Source organism: Phragmites australis, chromosome 12 (assembly GCF_958298935.1).
Source record: "Phragmites australis chromosome 12, lpPhrAust1.1, whole genome shotgun sequence".
Lineage (NCBI taxonomy): Eukaryota > Viridiplantae > Streptophyta > Magnoliopsida > Poales > Poaceae > Phragmites > Phragmites australis.
This window is the reverse complement of record NC_084932.1, coordinates 24,508,106-24,534,692: the sequence shown is the minus strand read 5'-3', so window position 1 is coordinate 24,534,692 and position 26,587 is coordinate 24,508,106. Positions and strand designations below refer to the sequence as shown.

Sequence of the window (26,587 nt, the reverse complement as noted above, 5' to 3'; positions counted from 1 at the left end):
GTCTAGAAGAACCGAAACGAAATTCTATATACTCCCTTCGTTTCGTAATATTTATCCATAATTTTGAAATATCTATCTCAAATTATTTGTTCATTGCGGTAACAAGAATATTTTATGATTTATTTTTCTGTTATGTCCTTAAGTGTATGCATGTATTTACTCTAACGTTAGTGAGTTACTCACTCTCATCTTTGCATTAATTTGAGATAGTATGATCATTTTACTATTTTTTTTTACTCAATTTTAATATTTTTTATTTGTATGTAATAGTAGATATAGATAAATATTATGGAATGGAGAAAGTATGACTAAATATAGTGGCACTACATGCTGGACCGTCTCTATCGATCCCTCTGAATTGTCTTATAAATGAACAAGTATAGTTACGTTGGAAGTTGAGCCGAAGCCATCGAGAAGCGTCACACCACAAAATCAATAGTCCAGGAAAAGGAAAGCCACGACATGTATCCGTACAAACCATTCAATCCGTTGTGTGAAGTCACGACTTGTTCGCCCGTTAGTTCCGTGTTCTTGTCTACTTCTCTTCCACAAAGGACAAGTCGTCACGCCCTAGTTTAATCGACGAGCATCCCAAGATTTACGTTTATGCATGTCGATGACTAGCTCGTTTGTCCGATTAGTTCCGTCGACGTGACTGCAGCACGATGTATATATGCCATTTGGGAGTTCAACACACGCAACGCACGTGTTGATGACCGCATGCAATAATTGATTTGAAGTAGTGTAGCTTATTATCTTTGGGCATTGTTTGTATGTGTGTATGGATGTGATAAGCACGAAAGAGATGGCAAGCGTGCTGTTGCTACGAGATAAAAAGTAGATACTATTGGAGTCTCTAAGCCTTGCATCGGTCGTGTTCGGCAAGCTGGCCTCGACGGCTAACCAGTTCGATGAAACGAAACACGGCAAAGAGATTGATTCTCGTACACTAAAGTGCTGACCCGACAAAACACAAAAAATAGTAGGTTGTCACTAAACATCCATGGTTTCGGATAGTGAAGGATTGACAAGAAAGGGGTTTTACAGATAGCGTGCAAACACATCGTGGAATTAGGGACATAATTTTTTTTCGTGGACAGGAACAACCTTTCTCAGTGTGCCCATGTAAAACCTTTTCGTTGGTAATAAAAAATTACCATGCAAGGTTGCTATTATCCACATTAGCGAGTATGTAGAGGTTTTCATATAGGACTTTTTTAGGTTTATCATTACTTATTTCTTCGTGCTCTATTCCGATTGGTCGCTTAAGGTGTCTGGTTTATAGCAAGGGTATAGACAGGAGATAGTGAGATAGTTATCCTGACTTTTAGATGTTTGGTTGGATGGATGGTAGGAATAGGGTGGCGAGCAAAACGGCCTGACCGAGCCATCCACATTGTGCTCGTGCTCGTTGTCTGTTGTGTGTTCATGCTTTTTATTTAATTCTTGATTTTATCTGAGAATAAAAGTATTTCAAAAATTCTAAATATTTTTATAACAACATTAGAGCTCACTAACAACCCGTTTTAATTGATTTGATTTAAAAAGTCTGATCCTATATTTAATTAAAATTCTTCAAATAAACATATTTTTATAACTTATATTAATTTTTAATCCCTCAAATAAATTTCCAAAAATATAAAAAAAATCACTAATATTATCCTCATGTGATGTACTAATTTATAAAAATATTTTAAACCTTAATTTATTTGATGAAAAGATCATCATAATCAACTCAGGTCATCTAATATATCCCACTAAACAGAAAACGAGTTTATCCTATCCACTCTAATCTCACCAACCAAACACAAAACTAACTTATTACATCCAACCAAACAAACAAACATTTAAATCATCACATCTAGAAAAATAGAGATAACTTTATCCATACAACCGTCCTTCAACCAAACGCATCCTTAGTGCCCATGCAGCTAACACTTGGTACAATATGCCACGCTTGATGCAAGGGTAGCAATGTAATTTGAGACTCGAGAGAGCGCGACGAAGTTATGGATAGAGGTGAAAAATGGATAGAAAGTATCTGAATTATTTGATATTTATATCTATCAAAATATGAATATGGATATCCGTATCCATATTTATTTCTGAAACGGATATTAAAATAGATGTATCCGAATTCGTTTTTGAGATTTGGATTCAAATGTAGATATCTGAATTGCTTTGAATTCGGATATGAAAATAGATAATATCCGTGTCTGTCAACCAAGAAACCAAATTTCACTAAAGTTTTAGAAAATTTAGATGTGAACGAAATTTATATATTCCAACCCAATCAAATTTGATCAAATTTTAGTCAAATTTGACAAAAAAATTAAATTTCTGGCATGAATTTCGTAAACAATTCTGTAATTCCAGTAATTTAAAATGTGAACAAATTTTTTAGACATCAAAATAAAAATTCTTATCATTAAAGGTATAGGATATTTGTATATAACAAGATCGAGTAGATATCCGAATACGGATTTGAATTTAAACAATCTAATTCGTATTCGTATTCAAAGATATTCAAATTTATATTGATATTCAAAGATATTCAAATTTATATTCATATTCGTATAAAAGTATAAAAAATAAATTATTCAATCCATATCCGATGCATTTTTACCAAGTCATCGATCACTAGGTAGTGGTTAGGGCACGCCATCCAAACGCGATAGCAGTCTGCATAGTCTAGAGCCGCGATTCACGCCACGGTCGAGTCACGGCCATCTCCGCGCTACCCCCTGCTCTCCAGGTTCCAATGCACAGCCTACCTACGCTACGCTTCGCCGAGGCTACAGCACTAGACACGCAAAGCAATGTCCTAGCTAGGTCGCTACCGTCTATCGTTGCTGCTTCAATCTCGGATTTGGCACTGCAGATTGATATGCGCCTGCATAATTGCGTATACATAGATTCTAGACACTGACATGTCGACATACATACGTACGTACGTACATACACGATGGATGGCTCAGCAAACGGGTCGTACACTCCCGCAAGGTACTACCAACAAACGTCGTCTCGCTTCTCTTGTCACGCCCGTACTTGAGGGCCACAACTTGGATCGATCGAGGCAGACACATGCACATGCATCCACGTACCACTACTCCTTGTCTCCTACTCCTACGTGGCTACTACATGATGATCGAGATCGACGCAGGTGAGCGGAGTACACTAGTGTTTGCTTCTGCCGTGACGGGACATGCATGTCCGACGCAGGTGCAGGCCACGTACGTACTGCCGCCACCGCGTCCCCACAGTACATGTACTATATGGCCTGTCTCGCCCTCGTCCGCGCGCGGGAATCCCAGCCGTGTTGTTGCGTCCTGAACAGGGGTGGAAATGGATGGCAGGAAATTCGAATTATTCGATTCCGTATTTGTTAAAATGCGAATATGGATATTCATATTCATATTCGTTTCTGAAATGGATACTAAAATGGATATATCCGAATTCGTTTTCGAGATTCGGATTCAAATGTGGATATCCGAATTCGAGATATATCCGATTCGTATCCGTATCCGCCAACCAGGGAACCAAATTTTGCTAAAGTTTTAGAAATTTCAGATATGAACGAAATTCCAACCCAATCAAATTGGAACAATTTCAGTCAAATTTCATCAAATTTCAGTTAAATTTGATCAAAAATTTAAATTTCCAACATGAATTTTGAACAAAATTTGTAAAATTCCGGCTCAATCAAAGTAGAACAAATTTCATTCGAATTTTATCAAATTTCAGTCAAATTTTTTCAAAAAATTAAATTTCCAACCTGAATTTCGAAGATCGAGTAGATATCCGAATGCGGATTCGTATTCGAACTATCCGATTCGTATTCGTATTCGAAAATATCCGAATCTGTATTCGTATTCGGATTAAAATGTGGTAAATCGTACTATCCGAATTCGATTCCATGCGTATCCGATCCGTTTCCATCCCTAGTCCTGAAGCGCAATACAGCTGCAAAATACTGTTGCACGAGTAGTTTTACTGTTACCGTAGACCGTACGTACGTACTGCAGCGTCGCACTACGTACACAGCGATTAATTAACTAACTGGTCGGTCGATGGATCATGGATGCATGGTAGCACGGTCGGCTCTGGAGGGTGGCAAGCGGCGCCACCGCCCTGGGCCCTCAAAACCCAGCGAGCCCTCTCATATAGATATATATGTATATTATTTGTGATTTAATAAAGCACAGCAGTCCGAATTTAAATTGGTTGGTGGCCACAGTTACATGACTGTGTATAAGCTTTGACCTTTGGTAGACCCAAAAGAAGTAGTTTTGCTGCTTTGATTCCTTTGCAGCGGTTAGTAGCACACAAGTTAGCTATCCTCTCGTGCGAAGAGAAGTCGATAAGATTTCTTCCTCTCGTGCAGTTTTGATCCGTCTCCTACGTCGCCTCCATAGAGCAGCTGATCGATTTCCTTGAAGTGCCCTCGGCCATGGCCCTCGCCTCCTTCGGTCTTCAGGCACCGACCCCCGCAAGCTGCGCAGAGGTAGATTTTCTTTTCTTCTGTGCGGTACCAGTGTCGAACGTGGAGGAATCATTCTTTTCAGGGGCTGGGTTCTTGCGACTGGATGGCAGCGGTAGTGGATTGACTCGGCTCGCCTCCGCGTGGTTTGTGTCCTTCCAATGGCATTGTACGCATGATCATGAGAAACTCGTAGTGCCGACTAGACTGGACTCCAATTCTTATCTCACTACTTGCTACTTCATTTTGCAGTAGAAAACATTGAAGTACTCCTCCGGTCATAAATATATGTTATTTTTTATTTTTCACGGTCTTCGATGTGCAACTTTGATCATATTTTTCTATTAAAATATAGTTATAATATCTAATAAAAATATAATATTATAACAATATTTTTCAAGATAAATCTACACAAATAATTTTTATGTTTTCAAACTAAATATTTTGGAAGCTATTGACGGTCAAAATTATAAAAGTTTGACTAGATCTGAGTCAAAATGACGAGTATTTATGATTGAGAGAGTAGTATGTTATTTAATCTTTGAACTCTTATTTGTTTTATAATAGTCATATAACTGCTTCATTCTATATGATTTGTAGTAAGCTATCAATTGACAGGTTGTGGATATAAATTCTTGCGAGTTTTACGTGATAATTGGTAAGATTTCTTTAAATTGATTCGGTGCTTTTATTGCTTTGCACTAGTTTTCAGCCGCTAATGTATTTTTTTAAATTTTCAGCACATTATTGATATCATATATTCTAGAAAATATGCATCTGGTAGAAAAAAGGAAACCAATAGATGAGTGGATAGAAATGTTATAAAAAATTATTTAATACGATCTTTAGAAAGTGTTTGAGCTGAATATTTAGCGAAAACAATTTATTTAACGAGCTGAATATTATCTTTACAATTTAAATATTAATTAAATTTTTAATATTTAAATTTAATGAAGCTCATTTTTAATTTCACCCCGGCCACTCAAACTTTAGACCATCCTCAACTATTTTTCCTTTATTTCGTTCTCTTTCTGATTCTCTCCTCCATTTTCATTCCCTTTATTTTTCCCTCGTCTTCAATAGTTTCCCTTCGAATGAATTCGTAAAGAGAAATAAAAGAGAATCCTATCCGGTAGAGAATGACTTTGAGAATATTCATAAAAATAACTGTAAAATAAAATCGTTAAAGTGTTGAAGAAAATGAATCTCTTTTCGCAAAGAGATCCTAGATCATACAGGAAATCCGTTGAATATGGTGTTAGCACGCCGGCCTTCAGACAAGTGTAGAATTGCTACGTCCCGCCGGTGTTGGTTGCCTGGCTTGCTGCCACCTTTCCAGGCAGGCACAGCAGGGAGCCTCCTACTTGCACATGGACGGACGCACGCATCGCATGTGCATGCTTGTTGCCTCTCCCGATTTTGCATGCAGGCCAAGCTGCTGCTGATGCCAAGATCCAGAGTGTGGGTTAAGCCAAAGCTGGATTAGCTGCAGACGATCAAGGAAAAGTGCAGTAGGAGTACTCCACGATCGACGCTAGCTTTTTGCGAGGTGAAAGAAAGCGTACGTCATGGATTGATTAACCGACGCGGAGGTGATCGAGGTGCAGAAACACTCTGCTGCATCTTCCATGCGCCCGGCCTGGCCGGGTCTCGCGGGCCGCAGGTCACATGGAACCGTAGGGACGAACCCGCCAAGCTTATTCAACTTGGTCTAGGGTCTCGATCAGTCCATCCAGTCTTGGTCTTCGCGTGCGTGCGCTCTGCGTTAACGTTGTACACCTCGCAACTTCGTGCTCCTTTCTAACATGCCGCCTGGTTTTGTCCAAGCGATGACGCGGGTACGTAAGCTAGTACTCTCTCTAATCCCAAATACAAGTAAATATAGTATTTTTCTAAATGTATTAAATATAAGTCTATCATAATTCCAAAACATTTTTTACTTTATTTTTCCATGTCTGTCTCTATTTAAATGCACCCAATCACTACAGTAGATTTATCATCCATTTTAACTCTAGCAATAATTGATTGGCAATGTGTAAACAAAAATTTACTTGTTATCCTCTTCATTTTATATTATATTAATTGGCTATCAAAATACAGCTTATAAAACCCACTTGCATGTAGTTATTTTTTTGCAATTTCGCCTAAAGGGAAAATTGCAAAAACCCAATTGCAATATTGAGGTTTGTCATAAATCACCCAACAACATCTTTTTTTTTCATTTTAACACCTGCAACGTCTTTTTGCGGATGGAGGCGTCGAGAGCGTCTGGGGTGGAAGGCGGTAGATAGAAGCATCTGGGGTGGAAGGCGGTTGATAGGAGCATTAGGGGCGCGGTGGCCGAGGGCGGATGGGGGCGAACGGGTGGCTAGGTTGTGTGGCACTATCACAGAATCAATGACAGCAGACGAAGTATCATAGACGTTTTCTTAGAATATATCACTAACAAAATACCCACAGATAGTTGCTAAGACAAATGTATTTATAACATGACCGCCATCTGAGTATGCAAAAACTAACATATAGTTTTTACAAATCTGTTTGTCTCTATCATACAGACACAAACAGGGTTTAGAAAAATCCATCTGTGATATTGTCATTGACGATTTCTTATAAGATTCATCTATGTCTGTATGTTCAACATAGACAGAGTTTTCTGAAAAACCGTCTGCACTTAAAGACCTGAGAACTATTTAAAATTTGACCCTCTTGCTCTTTGGCTTCTCATACACAAAAACCGTTTGGCTTACCAAACACACAAACCGCTTGGCTTCCTAAACACACAAACCGCTCGTCTCTCCTTGCTCACTAAAGATAAAGCGATGAGACCTCGCTCACCTTGTTACCATTCGAGCCCATTCCGCGATGGTTAGCTAGGGTTTTTTCCGCATCTGAGGAGCGAGATTTGGGTGTTGAAACCCCTTACCTGCACTAAGGTGAGTAACGTAGGGTTTTCACCACGGTTTTGTTAGGGTTTGTCATTTAGGGTTTGATTCAATATGTGTAAATAGGGCATTGCGGTGTTTATGTGCCCTGATCTGCAATGTATTTGTTTACTTCTTTCAGGTGCCGGCGGATGGGGTGGGGTTGTCCCTATGTCTGTTTCCACGGTGCAGATGATTGATGTAGATTTCGGTTGTGTGGACTATGTGTTCTTCGCTACTATGAAGGGCACCACTGTGGACCCTTTTTGCTGTCAATTATGTTCTATATTCTATTCTTACAGATGAAAATTTCTCTATTCGACTTCGACCGGTGGAGTTCATCTTCTTCGCTGCTATGAAGGCCCCCTCTATTGACCCCGTGTACGTCGTCAACTGCGTTCTCCATTCGGTTCTTTCGGATGAAAATTTCCCCATTGTTGTTCGTTAGAATGGAGACATTTTTGCCAATTGCAATACAGGCTTGAATGCCCATTTCTTACGGAACCATGGCTGGCAGTTATAGCAATGCAGTCTGGTTCTAGCTGATGCGTGAGATTGTCCGGATGACTGTGAGCTACTAATTGAAGATGATTCTTAAGTTGACATTGTGCTGAAATGCAGGAGGCTGAGATGATGTCTATCATCTCATCTTTTTGAAAGATGATGTCGTCATGATGTCAATCATTTATGGCGTCGATCGACCAATAAAGATTATATCTAGCTAGGTTTATATATTCTGAATAATGTGTGATTTGCATCTATGTGATGTTCTTAACCTTTGTAATATATATGTAAATACATGTGTTTTATGTTCTAAATAATATGTGAATGATGTTATGAACAATGTGTGATCCATGTTCTGAACAATATATCAATGTGTTTAATTTGAGAGCCAGGAGACAATTTTGCTTATAAGGGGGATAGGAAGATATAGACAATTTTTTTTTAAAAAAAAAATCTATCTATGACAATAAATACAGAAGGGAGCAAACAAAACCCATCTGTGTCTCCTAGTTATCACAGACGGGTTTAAAGAAACACCGTCGATGACTATTCTTATGCACAGACAGTTATCTGGAAAATTCATCTGTGTGTTAGTGTATTGCAGATGGCTGAAATTGTCTGTAACAAGCTTGATATCACTGACACTTTTACATAGATGGAACCTATAGCCATTTGTGATAGAGTTTAAAATCCTTCTACATAGATGGAACCTATAGCCATTTGTGATAGAGTTTAAAATCCTTCTGTAATAACCCATTCTAAGGTAGTGGATGGAGCCTGATCCAGATGATAGCGAGATAATGATTGATGATGATACTTTGGTTGACATTGTGCTAAAACACAGATGGCTGAGATGACGTAAATCATGTCATCCTTCTGGAATACGACGTCATCCAATGATGTCAATCATATAGTCCGTTCCAAAGATGGCATCGATCTCTAAGTGATATCAATCATCTCCTTCATCTAGAAGACTACGTATAGCTAGCTAGGTTTATGTTCTAAACAATGTGTGATGTTCTTATTATTTGTAATATGTAAATGTTTTTGATAATGTTTTGAACAATGTGTGATGTTCTGAACAATGTGTGATGTTCTTATTATTTCACTACGTATGAAACTAGCAAATGAGACACCACATTAGTGATGGCTACTCAACAAATGTCCTATTAGTGGCGGGTCCAATAAGAACGCATCACTAGTGTACCTTCTGATCGGGACCAGGTATAGACCCATCACTAATGTAGTGACGGGCCATATTACGACCCATCACTAATGACTAGGTCATCAGTGATGGGTCGTCCTAGGCTAATTATTAGTAACGGGTTAAACTGTGACCAATCACTAATGATTAGGTCATCAGTGACGGATCGTCCTATACCAGTCATTAGTGATGGGTCAAGTTATGACCTGTCACTAATGATCCACTCAGTAGTGATGGATCGTCCTATGCTAGTCATTTGTGATGGGTCACAACTTGACCCGTCACTAATGATCTACTTATCGGTAACGGGTCGTCCTATGCCAGTCATTAGTGACATGTCAACTTATATCCGTCACTTATGACCAACTTTAGTCACTAATGATGATATTTACAAATATTTCTTATATTTATTTTATTTTTCTCTTATTTTTTCTCACCTCAGCAGCATTAGAATAGGAATCATTGTACATCTGGTCAAGTTTGACGTAAGGTGTGGCAGCTATGGATACAAATGCGCATTCCAAAAGTTGTGCAGAAACTTCTGTGGGCGAGAATTCAATCTTCTAAGCCTTTTTTGGCCTCGAAAAATTCTTTGAACCCGACAAAGTGGAGGAGGAATGGATGTAACTTTTTCTGTAGATGTCCATAGAGTCAAAAAAAGAGTTCGTATGCAAAGCTATGCCCATTTTACCAAATGCACTCCGGGCCACCTATCAAATTATAACCCTCGACGAAGTTCGGTAAAATTAGTCGTTAGTGATGGGTCATGGTTGTGACGTGTTACTAATGACCTTTGGCAAAGAAGATTAAAAGGAAAAAATATCTAGTTTCTATCACAACTACGTGATAGTAGAGGTGGTAAGGTGGCTACACGCACGAGGAGGAGGTCGCGAATTTGATTCCCATGGAATGCAAACTTGAAAATAATGTGAAAAAATTGTGGCTTGTGAAGCATATAGAATGGGCCTGCGTTGGGATGGCTCGGTGAAAAAAATATTTTTTTGACTTTTTTAATCCAAAAAATGATAAAATGTTCATCGGTTGTTAATGACAGGTCAAAATTATAACCTCATTAGTGACAGGTAATCACTTGTTACTACTGACCTATCACTATTGACGCGATAAGAGTGACGGATACAAGATTCATCACTAATACCGGTTATCACCTGTCACTAATGACTTTTTTCACGATGTTCTTAATATTTGTTATATGTAAATGTTGTGATGTTCTTTAATTTGTATAGCGTGAAGTATGAATGTCATATCATGAGAGCAATTAGGAAGTAAAATAGCTTTTTTGGAGGAAAGGGCCACACAAATGGTTTTTTTCTTAAAATCGATCTTTGACACTTTATATAGACGAGGTTTAGCAAAAATCATATGTGACATTTCCTACACATAGATGAATTTTTTTTTTTTAAAAGCACGTATGTGACCCTTACTATTCACAGACAAATTTTTTAAAATTTCGTATATGGCATTTACTATTCAAAGACGGAGTTATAGGCATCTGTAATAAGATCGATATCACATACACTTTTACAGATACAGAACACATAACCGTCTGTGATATAATTTAAAATACGTCTGTGATAACCTGTTCTGAGATAGTATGACACTACGACGGTTAGGTGGGGGTTGGAATAAGATGATGAAACCCTGGACAACTAGTTTATATACTAAAAATAATTTGAACCCACATATGTTAGATGCGTCAAGGGAGTACACAGATGAAACGGACATAAGTAAGACTATTTCATGCACGTATCTCTCTGCATATTATGTTTATCATCAAATCCGCACACCTAGACCCATGTGCAACAAATGCATTCTAAATCTACTTCTACTGGGGTTTTACCTATAAGCACATGGATAAAATATACTCCCTCCGATTGCAAATATATGTCGTTTTAGACTGGTACATAGAGATTAAAAAGTAGATCAAATGATATTGTTACCCTTTATTTATTCTGTATTAGAAAAGATAACGTATTCATTTGTGAAAGTCGTAACATTTATTAAACAAGAGTAAAAAAGGAACAAAAGAGAAAAAAAATACATAAAAGTTCGAAAATAACTTATATTTAAAGAATAATTGATGAAGTTAAAACAACCTATATTTACGATCAGGGAGAGTACTGTTATCATCCATACTTGCATGCCCTCTAAGATGACATAGTGATATCTAGCGTGACTTTCAATATCCCTAGGACCATTTAAATGATCTAGCATTCCATTGTTTAGACTCCTTACTCACGTACATTACGTGGATTCATCCCCTTGAAGCATGCAAAGTTAGAGCAGCGGATTGGATTAGACGAACCAGGAGACAATAGAAACCATTATAGAAGCCATCGTATCGTGTTGGATGATAGATAAGCGCCGTATCATACGGTAACGGTGCTACGGGGTACGTATTTGGAATTAAAAAACTGTGTGTGTTTTTGTGGGGGGTGGGGGGCGCACTTGCATCAAAAAAAGCAATCGAGTACGTACTAAAAGTTACCCTGCACTTGTCTGATATACTAGTACATCAACGAAAAACGCTACGGCAAATGCTTGTGCAGTTGTGCTCCCTTTGCCAGCACCAATAATCTTTTCCATGAGCCAGCACTACCAAATCTTGCCCGCCGGCAGCACAAACATTAACTACGAACTACCAAACGTAAACCTGCGCTTAATCTCTTGCTTTAGTTTGTCGCCCACCCGTCCAATTGGACCCATCTCCTTGCGTAACCCGCCTGCCCTTGCCGAGCACGCACGGCCAGGTCACATTGCCGCCCTTTACCACTCACGCTTACTCATCACATTAATTAGACTAGACTAGATTAGATTAGACCTGATGAGATCTAGATTAGGTTAGATTAGCCCGGAGGTGGATTGGCTAACAAGAAAAAGACAATGAGGCGGCGGAATCTCGCCGGGGGAGAATCATCCCTGGCGGTTTGACTGTCCGCTTGCGCCGCGCCATCCCCGTCCCCATCTCCATCTGCGTTTGGAAGAAAGCAATAAAAGAAGAGGTCGCCACGGCCAGGGCCAGCGCCTGGCAGCTGGTGCGTGCTCCACTGCTCCGACGTGTAGCTAGCGAAGTCAAGCCATCCACCCGGCTGGCGCGGCACGGCATGCCGACGAAAAGCTGCCTGCTGGTGGAGCGGTGGCGCAGGGCGTGGGCCCACGTGCCCCTGTGGTTGCGTAGGCGTTGCCTCCACTTCGCCAACCTCAAACGCCGCGACGAGATCCACCAACTGATAAAGACGAAATATCCGCTGAAGAAAAGCGGAAAATTCGCTACTGGAGGACAAATTAAGAGTATATTTGTTTCCGTGAGATTAGGAAAATTAATTTGTAGACAGTGGATTATAACAAGTTAAATTATATAATCTATATAAATGGGTGAAAGACATATTATTGAATTGTTATGATCTAAAAATTACTCCCTCTGATTATAAATATAGATCATTTTAGCCTCCTCAACTATTCTCTAAATATAAGTCATTCTTAAACTTCTATGTATTTTTTTTATCTTTGGTTCTTTTTTACTCTTATTTAATGAATGCTACAACTCTCACAAATTAATGAGTTATCTTTTTCAATACAGAATAAATAAATGACAACAAAGTCATTTGATCTACTTTCTTAATCTTTATGTATAAATCTAAAACAATCTAAATTTATAATTGGAGTGAGTATATTGTTAAAAGCTGGTTTGTTTTAGTTTTCTGGTTGAATAATAATCTACAAACAAACATGATCTGAAGCGGTAGCGAAGACCGAAGATTAGGAAAAGGCGTGAGAAAAAAAGGAAAGGGTTGGGAACCCCAGCTCACCTCTGATCCCATCTGATCCACATGCTGTTGCTGTTGTTATCTGCTCCAGTCCATCACCATCTTCTGCTTTGATTTTATCAACCAGCGTGGTCTAGTTCTCCCTGTGCTCAGAGCCTCGGAAAGGGTCGCCGAGAGAGATCGCCGGATCGGACGACCCATTTTTTTAGTGCTACACGCAGTGTCGTCACTTGATTAATCCAACTGCATCCAGGATTAATCCAACTGCTCTGACTACACCATGGCATGCATTCACACCTGCTGCATGTAGCTGTGACAGTACAAGTGATGTGCGCATACCGAGCTGTGACTCCTGTGAGTGCAGGAAAGGTAGGCCTGTGGTGGGGACACCTTTTGGATCCGATTGTCTTGCCCGTTGGGACAGGCCCCATTATTGCGCTGATTAATTACCTGCCGGAGCAGTACTAGAGGAGTAATTAATTGTTAGTAATCGTGCACCCCCGCGGCTTTTGTCGTTGCCTCCCACGACTGGCCACTCGGCCCCGTCCCGTCGTCCTCCATGTAGCGTCGCCACCTCCGCTTTATAAAAGGCGCGCGCGCTCGCGCCCCTCCTCTTGCCTCCACACACATCGTTCCCCTCGCGTTCTTGGCATTGTCTCGTCCCCTCCCGGCTCTCACCTTCGTCTTCATCCTTGGAAAGCTTCTTCTTCCAGACATGGCCGTGCAAGCGCAGTTCGCCTTCGGGTGCTTGCCCTACGGCGCGCTCCTGGCGGCCGTGGGCAACACTGGGTACGGGTGCCAGTACAACGGAGCTGGCGTGGTCAGCGGCGCGCAGAGCGAGCTGACCTGTAATGGCGGTGGAGTGGTGGCGTCGCGGAAGCGCGGCAGGGAGGTGGAGCCCGAGCAGTACGTGTTGACCTCGTCGGCGGCGCTGCTGCCGATCCCGGGGATGCAAAAGGCGGTTGTTGAGCAGCAGGCGCTGGCGCCGGTGGACGCGGCAAGCCGGATGGTGGAGTCGGCGATGACGTCGACCAGCGGGCGGACCGCAGCGGCATCGGCGTCGGTGGCGGACGCGCTGGTGTCGGAGCTGTGCCAGCAGGGGGCCGAGATCGACGCGCTCGTATGGGCCGAGTGCGAGCGGCTGCGCGCGAGGCTAGAGCATGCGCGCAAGCGGCAGTGCCAGGCGCTGGTGCAGGCCGCCGCGGGTGCCGCGGCGCGCAGGCTGCGTGAGAAGGAGACGGAGTTGGACGCCGCGCGCCGGCGCGCCGCGGACCTCGAGGAGCGTCTCCGGCAGGCTGCCGCCGAGAGCGAGGCGTGGTGCGGCCTCGCGCGCAGCAACGAGGCCGTCGCCGCGGGGCTCCGCGCCACGCTCGAGTACCTCCTCCGCGGCGCCGGCAGTTGCCCCGCGCCCGCAGAGGGCTTCGGCGAGTCCGATCCCACGTCCTCCCCGGCGGCCGCGGACGACGCGCAGTCCTGCTGCTTCGAGGCCAAGGACGCGCCGGGCACCAAGTGGGCCTGCAAGGCGTGCGGCGAATGTGAGGCGGCGGTGCTGCTGCTGCCGTGCCGGCACCTGTGCCTGTGCAAGGCGTGCGAGCCCAGGCTAGACGCCTGCCCCATCTGCCTCGCCGCCAAAAACGCGTCCATCCACATCGCCGCCAACTGATCGGACCTCCTCGCCGCCACCGTCCATGGCGTGTCTCGGCTCCGTCTATCTCGCTAGCTAAATCCAGCTGCTCAGTAAAATTCGTAGGTTCCTAGATTAGACCAATTCATCCCGTTCGTTCTGTTCTTTTTCTTCTGGGTGATGCCTCTGTAAAATTAAAGGCCGGGCCGGGTGGAAGATTTCACTGCCTGTTACCATGGCATATTCTCCAGCTCCAACCCTCTTTTTTTTTTGCTCTGTTTGGTCAGACGAGTTCTTGCTCTGTTTTGTGATATGCCAATTTCTCTCGAATCAATGTGTCTTGAAGAACCCCAAAAATGTTGTGTGTGACAAGTTACATGCACATAGCATTAATCCGCCACGTTTTCCGATGCAGTAGTATTCAATGTCAAACCGCGGGGCACAGACGCAGATAAAGATACACAACAACAACACATGAACGCAGAGCAGCAGTAGAAAGATACTCCTGCCTGTGCTGCCTGCCACTTTGTCTGTAGAAGAAAAGAAAAGCTTTCAGCAATTCAACTGCTGCGTTGAGTGATCTCATCTGTGCTCTGGTCAGCAGCTTTGGTTGTTGCTTGCACTGCAATTGCAGTTGCAGATGGCACTGCCCATCGGGCATTGGCACCACATTTTTCTGCAACCCTCTGTGGCATCAGCAAGCAGCCTTGTTTAGGCCCTGTTTGTTTCAGCTGTAGATTGTGAAAAGCAGCTTATAGATTGTGGATTGTAAGAAACTGGATTGTAAAATCTGGATTGTAAAAAGCTGGATTATGGATTGTTAGAATCTGGTGTAAAGCAGATTGCTGGATTGTTATAATCTGTGTGTTGGATTGTAACAATTCAGCTTTTCCAATTAGCTGTTTGTTTCAGCTTTTAGATTGTGATCAGAATCCAGATTTTACAATCCAGCTGTTTGTTTCAGCTTTTAGATTTTGATCACAATCCAGATTCTATAATCCGAAACAAACAGGGCCTTATTTGGAGACGCTGGTGCCACTGCCTTTTTTTTTTTATCCTGCTACTCCTGTCCTGCTTGCATGTCTCGTTCTGGCCCAGCTGCTTTTGGGAGCAGCAGCGGCATCAACACCTTTGGGTGCCTGTCGGTGCCTACTCTGAGCATCTGCTGTTGCCGTGGATCGGTTGCATGCATGCATGCACGGCGGTCCGGTCCGGTGGCGAAAAGAGAGGGGGAAAAGAAGCCGCGTCCTGCAGCTTTCAAGCTTTTGCATTGATGGTAGTTCCAGAATGCGAAAAATGTCCAATATATTTATTTATTCTTTGACATCCCACCGTTCACGACATCCCTTGCTTACTTCTCGCAAGAACGGCTCCTCGGTGCTTACTTCTCAAATACGAATTGCAATATGAATAAATATTCATGGTAAGCCACATGCCCACAAGGGCATGTAAAAGTTCTGTGCTCGTAATAGTTAAAGTTAATGTGTAATTTTCTCTCTTTCTTTTTTTCTTCTCCTCATCTATTGGGTGGGAGAGAAAAAAGAAAAAATATGAAATTAGAGGTGGTTCACGAAGGAGATCCGTGCAACCTTCCAATTTGTAATAGCAGGGTTGATTCGGGGAGTTACCAACCATTTCAGTTACGGATCGGGCTTGCAATGAATGACGCCATGCATGCAGTTTTCTGTAGTACTAGCACTTACGTACTACCATACTTTTGAATTCGGCTGGCCACACGCATACGTACACTTCCCTTGAAAAAGAAAAAGAAAAAAACGTGTGTACGCACTTGTTCAAGAAAAAATTGGTGCCATCAGTTTAGGTACTGCCGTACAATCCCTTTACGCTTCAAAGCCATCATTCCTACTCTTGTAGTCGTAGGTAGTACATCCGCTTGCTTTCAAATGGAGCACGTAATAAGCAATTGGATCCGTTGTGAGACGCAGAAAAATAAGGCCGTTGCTATATTATAGGCGACTGAAATTTGAGATAAATTTTTTATCCGTAATCGGAAGATAAGCTAATTTTTTATTTATCATTTTATAAAATGAAGTATCTTATTTGTCACTGCTTCTAATTTTTATTTATTTCTTGACAATACCGTCCATTTGACCCATATAAAAGATACATTTAACCTTGTGAAGGAGGACGACAGCCTTAGGTGCGGCCGCTGATAGCTAATCGAAGTTTAGAGCTCTTTAGAGGCTAAATCTTATAATGTGATATATTAGAGAGTTGTAGATAATTTCTTTACGCTTCTATATGATTTTTGAACGTTGAATTTAGAGGAATAGATAATGAAATATGAATTTCTGAATCATGTTGTTTCCATACCATTAGAGGAGTTGTATAGTTGCATTGTGACTATGATTAGGCATAGCACAAATCAAAATTAATTTTTATGGTGAATACCAAACTACTAGAAAATTTTGTGTAGATAATTTTATTGTGCTTATTTGTTGTGTCTCTTGTTATAGAAAAATAGATATTAAAATAAGAAGGTGACTAGACTACAGTTGATGTATTAGTGATGTGGCTGTTTATGTAATATGATTTAGTTTAATATTCACAATACTTTCTAACTAGAAAATATGATAAATTAAGTACGGTTTTTATATATAAGTATGGTTTACTCCTCCCCAAAGGAAAATATGTCTTTTATATGGGTCAAATGGACGATAGTGGTGAGAAATGAAAGAACATTAGAAACAGTGACAAATAAGGAAGTTCATTTCGTATGATAGCAAATAGGGAATTACCTTGTCTTTCGATGGCAAATAAGAAATTTTCTCCTAAAATTTCGCCTCAAGTTTGGTCAACCGTCGTGGACCATCGGATGAGAATCCATCGGCATCTGCATCATCTTCCACCACCCCGTTCATCTTCTCTCGCATACGACAATTTCCTCACATAGTCGAAACTTTATCACTCGCGGATCCAGCAACATATTCTCTCACGGCATCCGCATCCGCATTATCTTCCACTTCCCCTCCTGCCTCCAACCGTCTCTAGCACCGTCCCTGCTGTTGGATCCGTGTCGCCACCCTCGTCGCACTAACATCTCCGTTTTGGAGCTCCCCCACTCTGATCCCAGCCCATTGGTCGTCCTCCACCGCCCACAACCGGCGGCACCTCTGTCGCCTCACCATGCCCCATTGCCCGCCTCCACCGGGCCGACCTCACTCCTCAGGAGCTCTTCTAAGCCCAACAACGAACGAAGCCCCCTCCTCTTAACCCCGTTGGTGGTTGTCATTCTTCGTCGCCTGAGACACTGATCTTATTTTTAAACGCCTAATAATTAGAAAGTGTGGAAAAATAAAGAATCCCCAGTGTTAACGTTGTCCCATAGAAGCTAGCACTCTCAATCGACTTCTTTTACGAAATTCTTCCAAGCTTAGTGATAACTCATTAAACATACCATTTGTTTGGTATGATCTCGGCTAACGGCCACCCCAAGAATAGGGCCACGGTTGACCGAGAGGCTATGATCGATCAGCCATGACCCTAACTTGTAGGCTTGGTCCCAGGCCACCCCAAGCAATAAGAAAGGGGCCAACCTCGTCCTCAATGAAGTAATGCAATTAAGGAGAATTAGCCTTAAACCTACTGATCAAGGTTAGCTCGGGCAGTGGCTTGAAGGCCAAAAGATGACCACCAACCATAGCCAGTACCAAAGTCACCCGCTGCATACATGACATCTACATCAACAACCATCTCATGCACATCTGCATCAGGCAGGCGGAGGTCTTCGTGGCCATTGGATGGTATCTCCTATTCGGGTTAGTCACATTTTTCTAATGCAATTTGGTGTTCGCGTTATTAGGCTAATTAAGATCCTATTGGTTTAAGCCCTGAGAGCTATAACATTGGCATCAAAGCCATCTAGCCTTATTGTGAACCCTATTAGAACCTTAATTGCGCTTGGTTAATGATGTTTAGCCTCAATTAGCCTATGTCTATGTGTTTATCTCTCGAATTAATGCTAATTGTTCACATTGGACCTTAATTGCTTCAACCTTATGATAATTGTTTCGAATCGAGGCTAATTGGCTTCGGTCTAATGCAATTAGCCTAGTTTAGCATTAGTTGTTCTTAGATTAGGGGTCAATTAGAATCCTTAGCAATCAATTTCACTCGGTTAGCACATAGAAGGAGGGGATCAAGGCAACTCATGAAATCCTAAGAAATTTCCCCTCCCAAAACCCTAATGTTTCTCACAAATATGAGAACCCTATCAAGAATCCCAAATTGCAACACTAGATTAGATAGCGGCGGTGAAATACTTACCTTTTTGTCGATGTTGTTGTTCACCGCCGAGTCATCATCGGGTTGCTTCCTTTTGCCGACGAATTGCCATAGCCATCATACACCTTAGTCCCTGTCGCCTCGCCCGTGACTGGAGACCATTTGTCATCATCTCCCTCGTGCACGTCGGCAAGGAAGAAGAGGCTCGGCAACACCGTAAACCTCGCTGTCAGGGACTCCCTTGGCACGCTGCTTCAACTCATCGTGCCACCACAGATCCATTCGATGGATCCGCATGCAAACTTGGTCGCACGTGCGCTCCGGCGAGAGGGGCCACGGTGGTGCCTCATCTCCGACGAAGGTGTCCCGCGCCATCGCCTTTTTTCCCTCACTCACTAGAAAGTCTAAGGAGAGGCGAAATGTTTTAGGGTTTGGGTTCCCGTCAGCCATCGCAGGGTTTTTATTCCATGCAGGTGCGATCCCAACCGTCCAATGGCGATCGACGGTTGTCGATGCGCGAGGGAGCTAGGCAGGCCTGCGGGGCATATTGGGCTGCGCACGGGTTTTTTCTTGGGCCAAGATTAAGTTTGGGTTTTAATGAGATTAAGTTTAGTATTTAATGTTTTTAGTGTATTTTCTCATTGTTAATGTTATTTTATTACACGCTGCCTTAGTTGATAATTGCTCCGAGAGATGTACTGTTTTATAGCATCCTTGGCTAATGAATATTGCCCAAATAATGATGCTTTGACTTATGTAACTTTTGAGTAGTTTTTACTTGCCCAAAATGATGCAATTATTTTGTGATAATTGAGAAATGCTCAAATTTAGTTAATGTTTAAGTGAAAGTTTATGGTCTCTTATGATTAAGTTTGTCTCAGATTAAAATAGAACCAGCAGGAAATTTTGATTTGGGACTATAACCAACCTTTGAGCATTAATATATACTTAATGTTAATTCTTCATGGTTGTATTCCAACCAAAGTTGTTTATAATCATGAATTATCAGAATTTATTGCCCACTAATGAAATATTTATATCCCTAAGCCATGCATATTTAATGGACCCAATTTTGGACGTAAGATTTAGGCTATCCTTTTGTATATTTCTTAGTTGTGCCATAAATTATGTTTAAGTTCATTCCAAAGATAAGCTAAGATGGGATCAATTACTATGATTCTCCTAAGAAATTTAAATGAACTACTTTTTTATGTTATCAAGAATTTTTTAAGCTTTAATATTGCCCTAAATTATGAGATTAAGTTTTTTAACTTGCTTTCTTTTTAGCATTTATTTACTGCTCATTAATTATGATATTGTTTAATGTTTATGCTTCTGCAATTAAGTAATGTTTAATACACATCAATTTTGATCACATAATTAATCTTGCCTCTAATTGATGTATTTTGCTTTGAGACTTAATGTGCCTATGAGTAATCTTGTGGCTCATAGTTATATATTGACCAACATCATTATGGTCATGTGTCATTTGATTGATTCTTAAATTAATTAAGTTATTAAGTCATCATCTCAAGCATTTGTATGATCATAACTGTGTTATGATTAAGTTATCTCTGATTAAGATGGAACAAATGAGAAGTCTTAATTGGAGATTTGATGATGTTTGGGGTTATGTTGTAGCACACGATTACATTCCGACAAATGTTGATTGTATTCATGCGTCATTCCCATAGTTTCTCTAATCAAAATAGAACCAACGAGAAATTTTGATTAGAGATTTCATGTTGATTTAAGAATCATGTTTATGGCTTGTGGTTACATACTGACCAATATTTTTTGTGATCATTTACCATCTCCATTAGTGAATCATGTTATTATTCGTTTTCCACCAAAAGATGATGCAAAGTTAGACTGGTAATTCTTTCCTCATGTTAAGTTCTTCTTCGTTTCTGTACAACAGTGAAGCGAACTAGAATTTATAAGGTTTGTCATTAGCATGTGATTAACCTGACTAGCATAGGGTTAATTTCATGGCATGCAATTATTCACGGTTTTATGGATATTAAAATAATGATCAGTATAGATTCAACCATGAGTTCTTAGGTTGTTTATAGGAATAGAGTAATTTTATTAGTATAGTATTAATTTTGAGGCTATGTATATTGATTACGGATACAAACATAGTGATAATGATTGGCTCTCATTAAAGAAACATCTAATAATTTGGATATTGATGAGAATTCAATATTCTGGTGACTAGTGGGAGCAATTTAAGCAGATGTCCCTTATGATCATAAACTTTAGGATCTGGGGGAGCAATCATTCAGTTAAATTATGATTATCTGGCAATAATAGAAAAGCATTATGAAGTTCCTCAAAAGATTCTTGCCAATACACTGATCATAAGAGTGCTCAAAAGTTAATGAGCTAGAACATGAAGAATTATTGGATTTTTGCTAACTCACTTCATCACGTCATTCTTTTCTAAAAGGATCGACAACGTAGAATGAGAAGTGAACTATGATTGTGCTCATAAATGTGTCCATTCATATATAAAGTAGACGAGATACTAAGATAAAAGACTATGTTTATGCTGCTAATATTATCTTAAGACCATCAAAGTTTTAAAGCGAAGTCTTAGAGAATGGATATGAGACTAATGTTGAAGCTGTTGGAAGGTTTCCATCGGTACTAAATTATATTTTCACCCTCCATCCTAATAATGTAATTTATGTTCCTATTACGAAAAGTAAGTTTATTTGTGATTCTCTATGATACACTCTTATGGATCAATTGGGGAGCATTAAGCATATTGCCAACTCTATTGGCTTCACTTAGAGTGAAATGTTTGTTTCACCGAAATTGTTGTATTTATGCACATTTCGAGGGGGGGGGGGGGGGAATGAGACATCTCATTACCCCTTTGAACAAAATCCTTACTCATTATCCCAGCATATTAATATCAAAGAATTAAGGTACTATAGAGATGTTGTTTCTAGTAGGAGTTCTGAGGCAAGATAAACTATACTTGAGGACAATCAGACTTATTTTCCAATGCCGGTAGTCTGAGAGAATATCATATTTTGTCTCTAAAACTTAAACCTCCAGTTTATTCTGAAGTTTATGAATAATGTGAGCCTCACATAAAAATACCTTAAGCTTTACCTTAAGATTACATTAAGACCAGTGAGAGTAAGTTTAACCTCTTAGCTGTTTATATCGATGATATCTTGTTGACTATCAGCAATAGGGATATTAATATTTAAGACCCAAAGAACTCTTTTCTCTCCTAGGTATTAAGATTGTCTTGGTGATGTATCTCATGTTTTAACCATTAAGATTCACTAGGATAGGTCCAATTCTAAGGGAGTTTACTCCGATTATTGAGGGTGATAAAAGATTTTCTTACGCTATTGTTGTCATGAATATTACGTATACTTAAGTTTGTATGCACTCTCATTTAATTTTTGTAACCGGAATACTTAGCAGATATTGATCCAGAACTGGACCACTAAAAAACTACTAAAGACAACTTTACGTTATACACAGGGTGCTAATGATTGCATGCTCACATATAAAAATTCTCATAACCATAAAATTGTGCATTATTTATATGCCAATTATGCAAGGGGTTTTGATATTAACAAATCCACATGAAGTCAAATTTTCACCCTTCCAGGAGGAGTCATATTCTGGACTGACTCTAACCAATCTCTTAAGGCATCCTTAATGATGCAAGCTGTTTTGCAGCATGTTATAAAGCTATTGGATAATGAGAAATCCACATGAGGATGTTGTGGTTTAAGAATAAGAAAAAAATTCTTTTGGTTTAAGATTCTATCCTGGAACTTATTATGTTAGAGTGCAATTTTGTTTTGAGTAACAATATGTCAAGTGATGCTGCCAAACACATGACGTTGTGAAAGATGGATCCATAATCAAATTATTGATGTTCAACCTATAAGAGTTAAGTATTATGTTCAGTATATAAGTGTTGTGTATCATGTTTAGCTTGATGATTCCCTGTTAAAAGCTTGTCTCAAAATTAGTGCCGTATAAGACTTATTCACAGCCTATACTTCTAGGACAAAATGATATCTCAAACTTCGATTCTGAAACTGTAAAGTTTGTTTTCACATTTTCAATGTGCACACGATGACAAATGAAAACAAACTGCACAAAAGAACCATAAGTGTATAAGCCATCTCCCAAATAAATATAAGTAACTATCATATTGAGATAGAGTAGTACACTATAGATGCTGAGATTTCAGTGGTGTCTTATTAACTGTTGTAACACTATATCTTAGTGTGATGTTCTGTTGAGTGTGGAGCTTATGTTCTTAGTCTTTCGATCAAGTGGAAGAATATTAGGTGTGATCTCGACTAACTGCGACCCTAAAAATAAGACAACAGTTGATCGAGAGGCTGTGATCGGTCAGCCATGGCCCTGACTTATAGGCTTTGTCCCAGGCCACCCCGAGCAATAAGAAAGGGGCTAACCTCATCCTCAACAAAGTAATATAATTAAAGAGGATTAGCCCTAAACCTACCGATCAAGGTTAGCTCAGGCAGTGGCTTGAAGGCCAAAAGCCGACCACCGGCCATCACTAGTGCCGACGTCACCTGTTACATACATGACATCTACATCGACAATCATCTCATGCACATCTATATCAGGCAGACATAGATCTTTGCGGCCATTGGATGGCATCTTCTAATCAGGTTAGTCACATTTTTTCATAATGTAATTTGGTGTTCATATTTTTAGGCTAATTAAAATCCTATCAGTTTAAGCCTAAGAGTTATAACACCGTTTTCTTCGTTTCAGCAAGCAAGCTAGTAAGAAAATCTATGATGCCATAGGGCATCGATGGCACTAAGCTAGAGGAAACATACTGTACTCGGCAAGAGTGATTAAGCTTGAGATGACTGACAACCTCGACCGATTGACCTTTTCTCCTTTTTTCCTTCTTTATTTTCCATCCATGCTTTTCTTTTAATTGTTCCAGACTGCTTTCGTTTACAAAAGTACTGTCTCTATTACTTTTTTCCGTGATGATCCTGGAGCTGCCATGCATGTTTAAAGGGTGCCTTGAGCACTATGTTTGCAGCGTGCCTTTTTCCTTTTTTCTTTGTTTGTTTGGCACAAATGGTCTCTTTGTTTGAGAGCACGATCCACGCACTAACGCGGTCACATGCCATGCTGCCGCCGTTTCAAGGCTTCTCTTCTTGTAGTGCGTAGTACTTAGCTAGCTAGCTAACTTAATCAGGCGTGCTAATAATGTACTTGCTAGCTAACTTAATAGGCTAAGCTTTAATCATGGTGGGCTTTTTGTTCTGTGGTTGCAGGCGATCCGGTTTTGCTTTGCTTTACGACTGCTACTGCTAGTGCTAGCTAATCATCCCTCAAAATGGAATGGCATGGAATCGAACTGGAACTCATCTTGCCTTGCCACTTTGCTTGATCCATGAGTGCACGTCTTTATCTGTTTACTCTATCCACAGTAATTAAGGTAGCCAGATAGCCAAAAGTCACATGCGTGCGTGCTTAATCGCGTACATGCAGATGCATACCGTGTGCCTTTTTCTACAGGATCTTTTTTCCGTGGGGCCATCGATGTGCCCTCGATCACTGGCTCTGGCCGCCTTCACCACTTTCCATCTGCGCGTGGGCCCACACGATGAGCTAGAATGCGAATAGTAGATAGGCCAGTCCGCAATCTAGAGCTCGATGACCGAGAAAAGTAAAAGGTCGAAAAGTAGTTTAAGTTGTGTTGGGCGTGGCGTCGAGATCATGAGATGATGGACGGTCAACACACTCGTACATCGACGTGATCAGGCGATAGCGTACACATACAGGAACAATTCGATTGGAGGACATGTACTCATACGTATTTCTAGCGAAAGATGGCCTAGAACCGGAATGCTGCAACTAATTTCGTGCAAACTTTATTAGCGATAGGTAAAATTCTTATCAATACGAACACGTTATTAATATGGATACATTAATAACAGGTCTAATGACATATATCACATTACTTAAAAAATAATTTAGTAAGACGCCCTTTCTGCAGACACCTATCCAGAACCGTCTGTACAAAGGGTATCACAGACGGTTATAAACTAGAACCGTCTAAAAAATAACTGGAGTAGTTTCTATAAAGTGGAACACTTTAGTACAGACGGTTCTCAAATGAGAGTCATCTGTACTAGTAATATAGATGGCTCCTAAATATAACCGTCTATATAAATGATATAGTTCAGACGGTTCTAATACACCCCGGAGCGTCCGCTTTGTATCTTCCCACGTGTAGATAGTTCAGACGGTTCCAAATACAACCGAGCTTCCCGCTTTCATCTCCCCAGGCGTTCTCCCATGCGTAGATAGTTCAGACGGTTCCAAATACAACCGAGCGTCCCGCTTTCGTTCTCCCCACGTGTTCACTACGTTCCCAGAACCTTCTCTCACGAAATCTTATCCTCCCACCTCTTCCTAGAGTGCCCCTCAGATCTCCAGGTCCCTCCCTCCCCTCAGATTTGCCCCCTCCCTCCCATTCCTCTGCCTCTACGTCAGGCTCCTGTTGGACCCTACTGCTGATCGATTCCTTCCCTTCTCCCACTCTCCCACCGCCTCCACTCAAGAACCCTCTCCACCATGGCCATGGCCGCTTCCAATGGCGCCGCCACCGCCAACTCCGTCCATGAGCCTTCCTAGAAGATCTCCAAGATCTCGCCCCTGCTCAAGGTCAAGAAGCTCTCCGAGAGGGCCATCCTGCTGTCTCGTGGATATGCCCTCGCTGCCGGCTATGACCTATGAAGGTACACACTTCTCACGCAACATCCACAGAAGCCTCGGAATTGCACGGATTGCCTGATGCTCTTCTTGTTTGCCAGTGCGGCGGAGATGGTGGTGACGGCGAGGGGGAAGGCATTGGTGCACATGGACCTCAGCATCACCATCCCGGAGGGCACCTACGCGTGCATCGGTGAGTGACCTGTTTCTCTTTTCTTCTTCCGCACCCCTTTCTTGCTTTGCACTTTAGGTGTTTGTCAAAATGCCTATCTGGTCCGGTAGTTGCAGTGCCAAGGTCAAGGTTGGCGCTGAAGCACTCCATCGATGTGGGTACCGGCATGGTAGACACGGACTACCGCGGCCCTGTGGGGGTCATCCTCTTCAACCACTTGGACGTGGACTTCGCCGTCAAGCCCAGCAACCGCATCGCACATGTGATCATCGAGGAGATCGCGACGCCCGAGGTCGTGGATTGGAGGACCTTGACATCATCGTGCGTGGGGATGAAGGGTTCAGATCCACCGACGCCTGAGCCGTGATGGATATCTTTCGATGGATGTAAGCTTTCTTGATGTAATAACGTATTCTTTAGTATCATTCTGGTGTATATTAAGCGAGCCGTCTCTACTATGTCATTCTGGTTGTAGTTTGGAGATTTATATGTTATGGATGGTGTAGTTATGTGTTGGGTGTTGGTTTCTTAGGTAGTGGTCTTGTACTCTTCCTATTTAGTACATACAGCTTCAGTAACGAGCTATCTGTACAAATTATTTGTACATACGGTTTAAAATTCATCTGTACAAATCTGATTTGTACAGACTCTTTTCCATAGATAATTAAAAAAGTATCCTGTATGGAGTTTTTGAACCGTTTGTACAAATATTTTCTCTAGTAGTATCAGTGACGGGTCTAGACCCGTCACTAATGGCTATACAATAGTGATTGGTTTGGATCTAACGGGTCCAATGACATACATCATTGACGGGTTTGGATCTAGACCTGTCACTAATAGTTATATATATGTAATGGGTCTGAATCCAAACCCATCACCAATGATTATACATC

The 26,587-nt window shown here is 41.2% G+C and overlaps 1 protein-coding gene and 1 pseudogene across 1 annotated transcript; both read left to right on the top strand.

Annotated features, from left to right (window-relative positions):
- The first annotated feature begins 13,258 nt into the window (after positions 1-13,258).
- Positions 13,259-14,744, top strand: LOC133887545 (BOI-related E3 ubiquitin-protein ligase 1-like). The gene has a single exon (XM_062327531.1). It carries the CDS (start codon positions 13,613-13,615, stop codon positions 14,558-14,560), a length of 948 nt encoding a protein of 315 aa, XP_062183515.1. The 5' UTR covers positions 13,259-13,612; the 3' UTR covers positions 14,561-14,744.
- Positions 14,745-25,369: 10,625 nt separating this feature from the next.
- LOC133886230 (deoxyuridine 5'-triphosphate nucleotidohydrolase-like) lies at positions 25,370-26,114 on the top strand (annotated as a pseudogene).
- Positions 26,115-26,587: the final 473 nt, after the last annotated feature.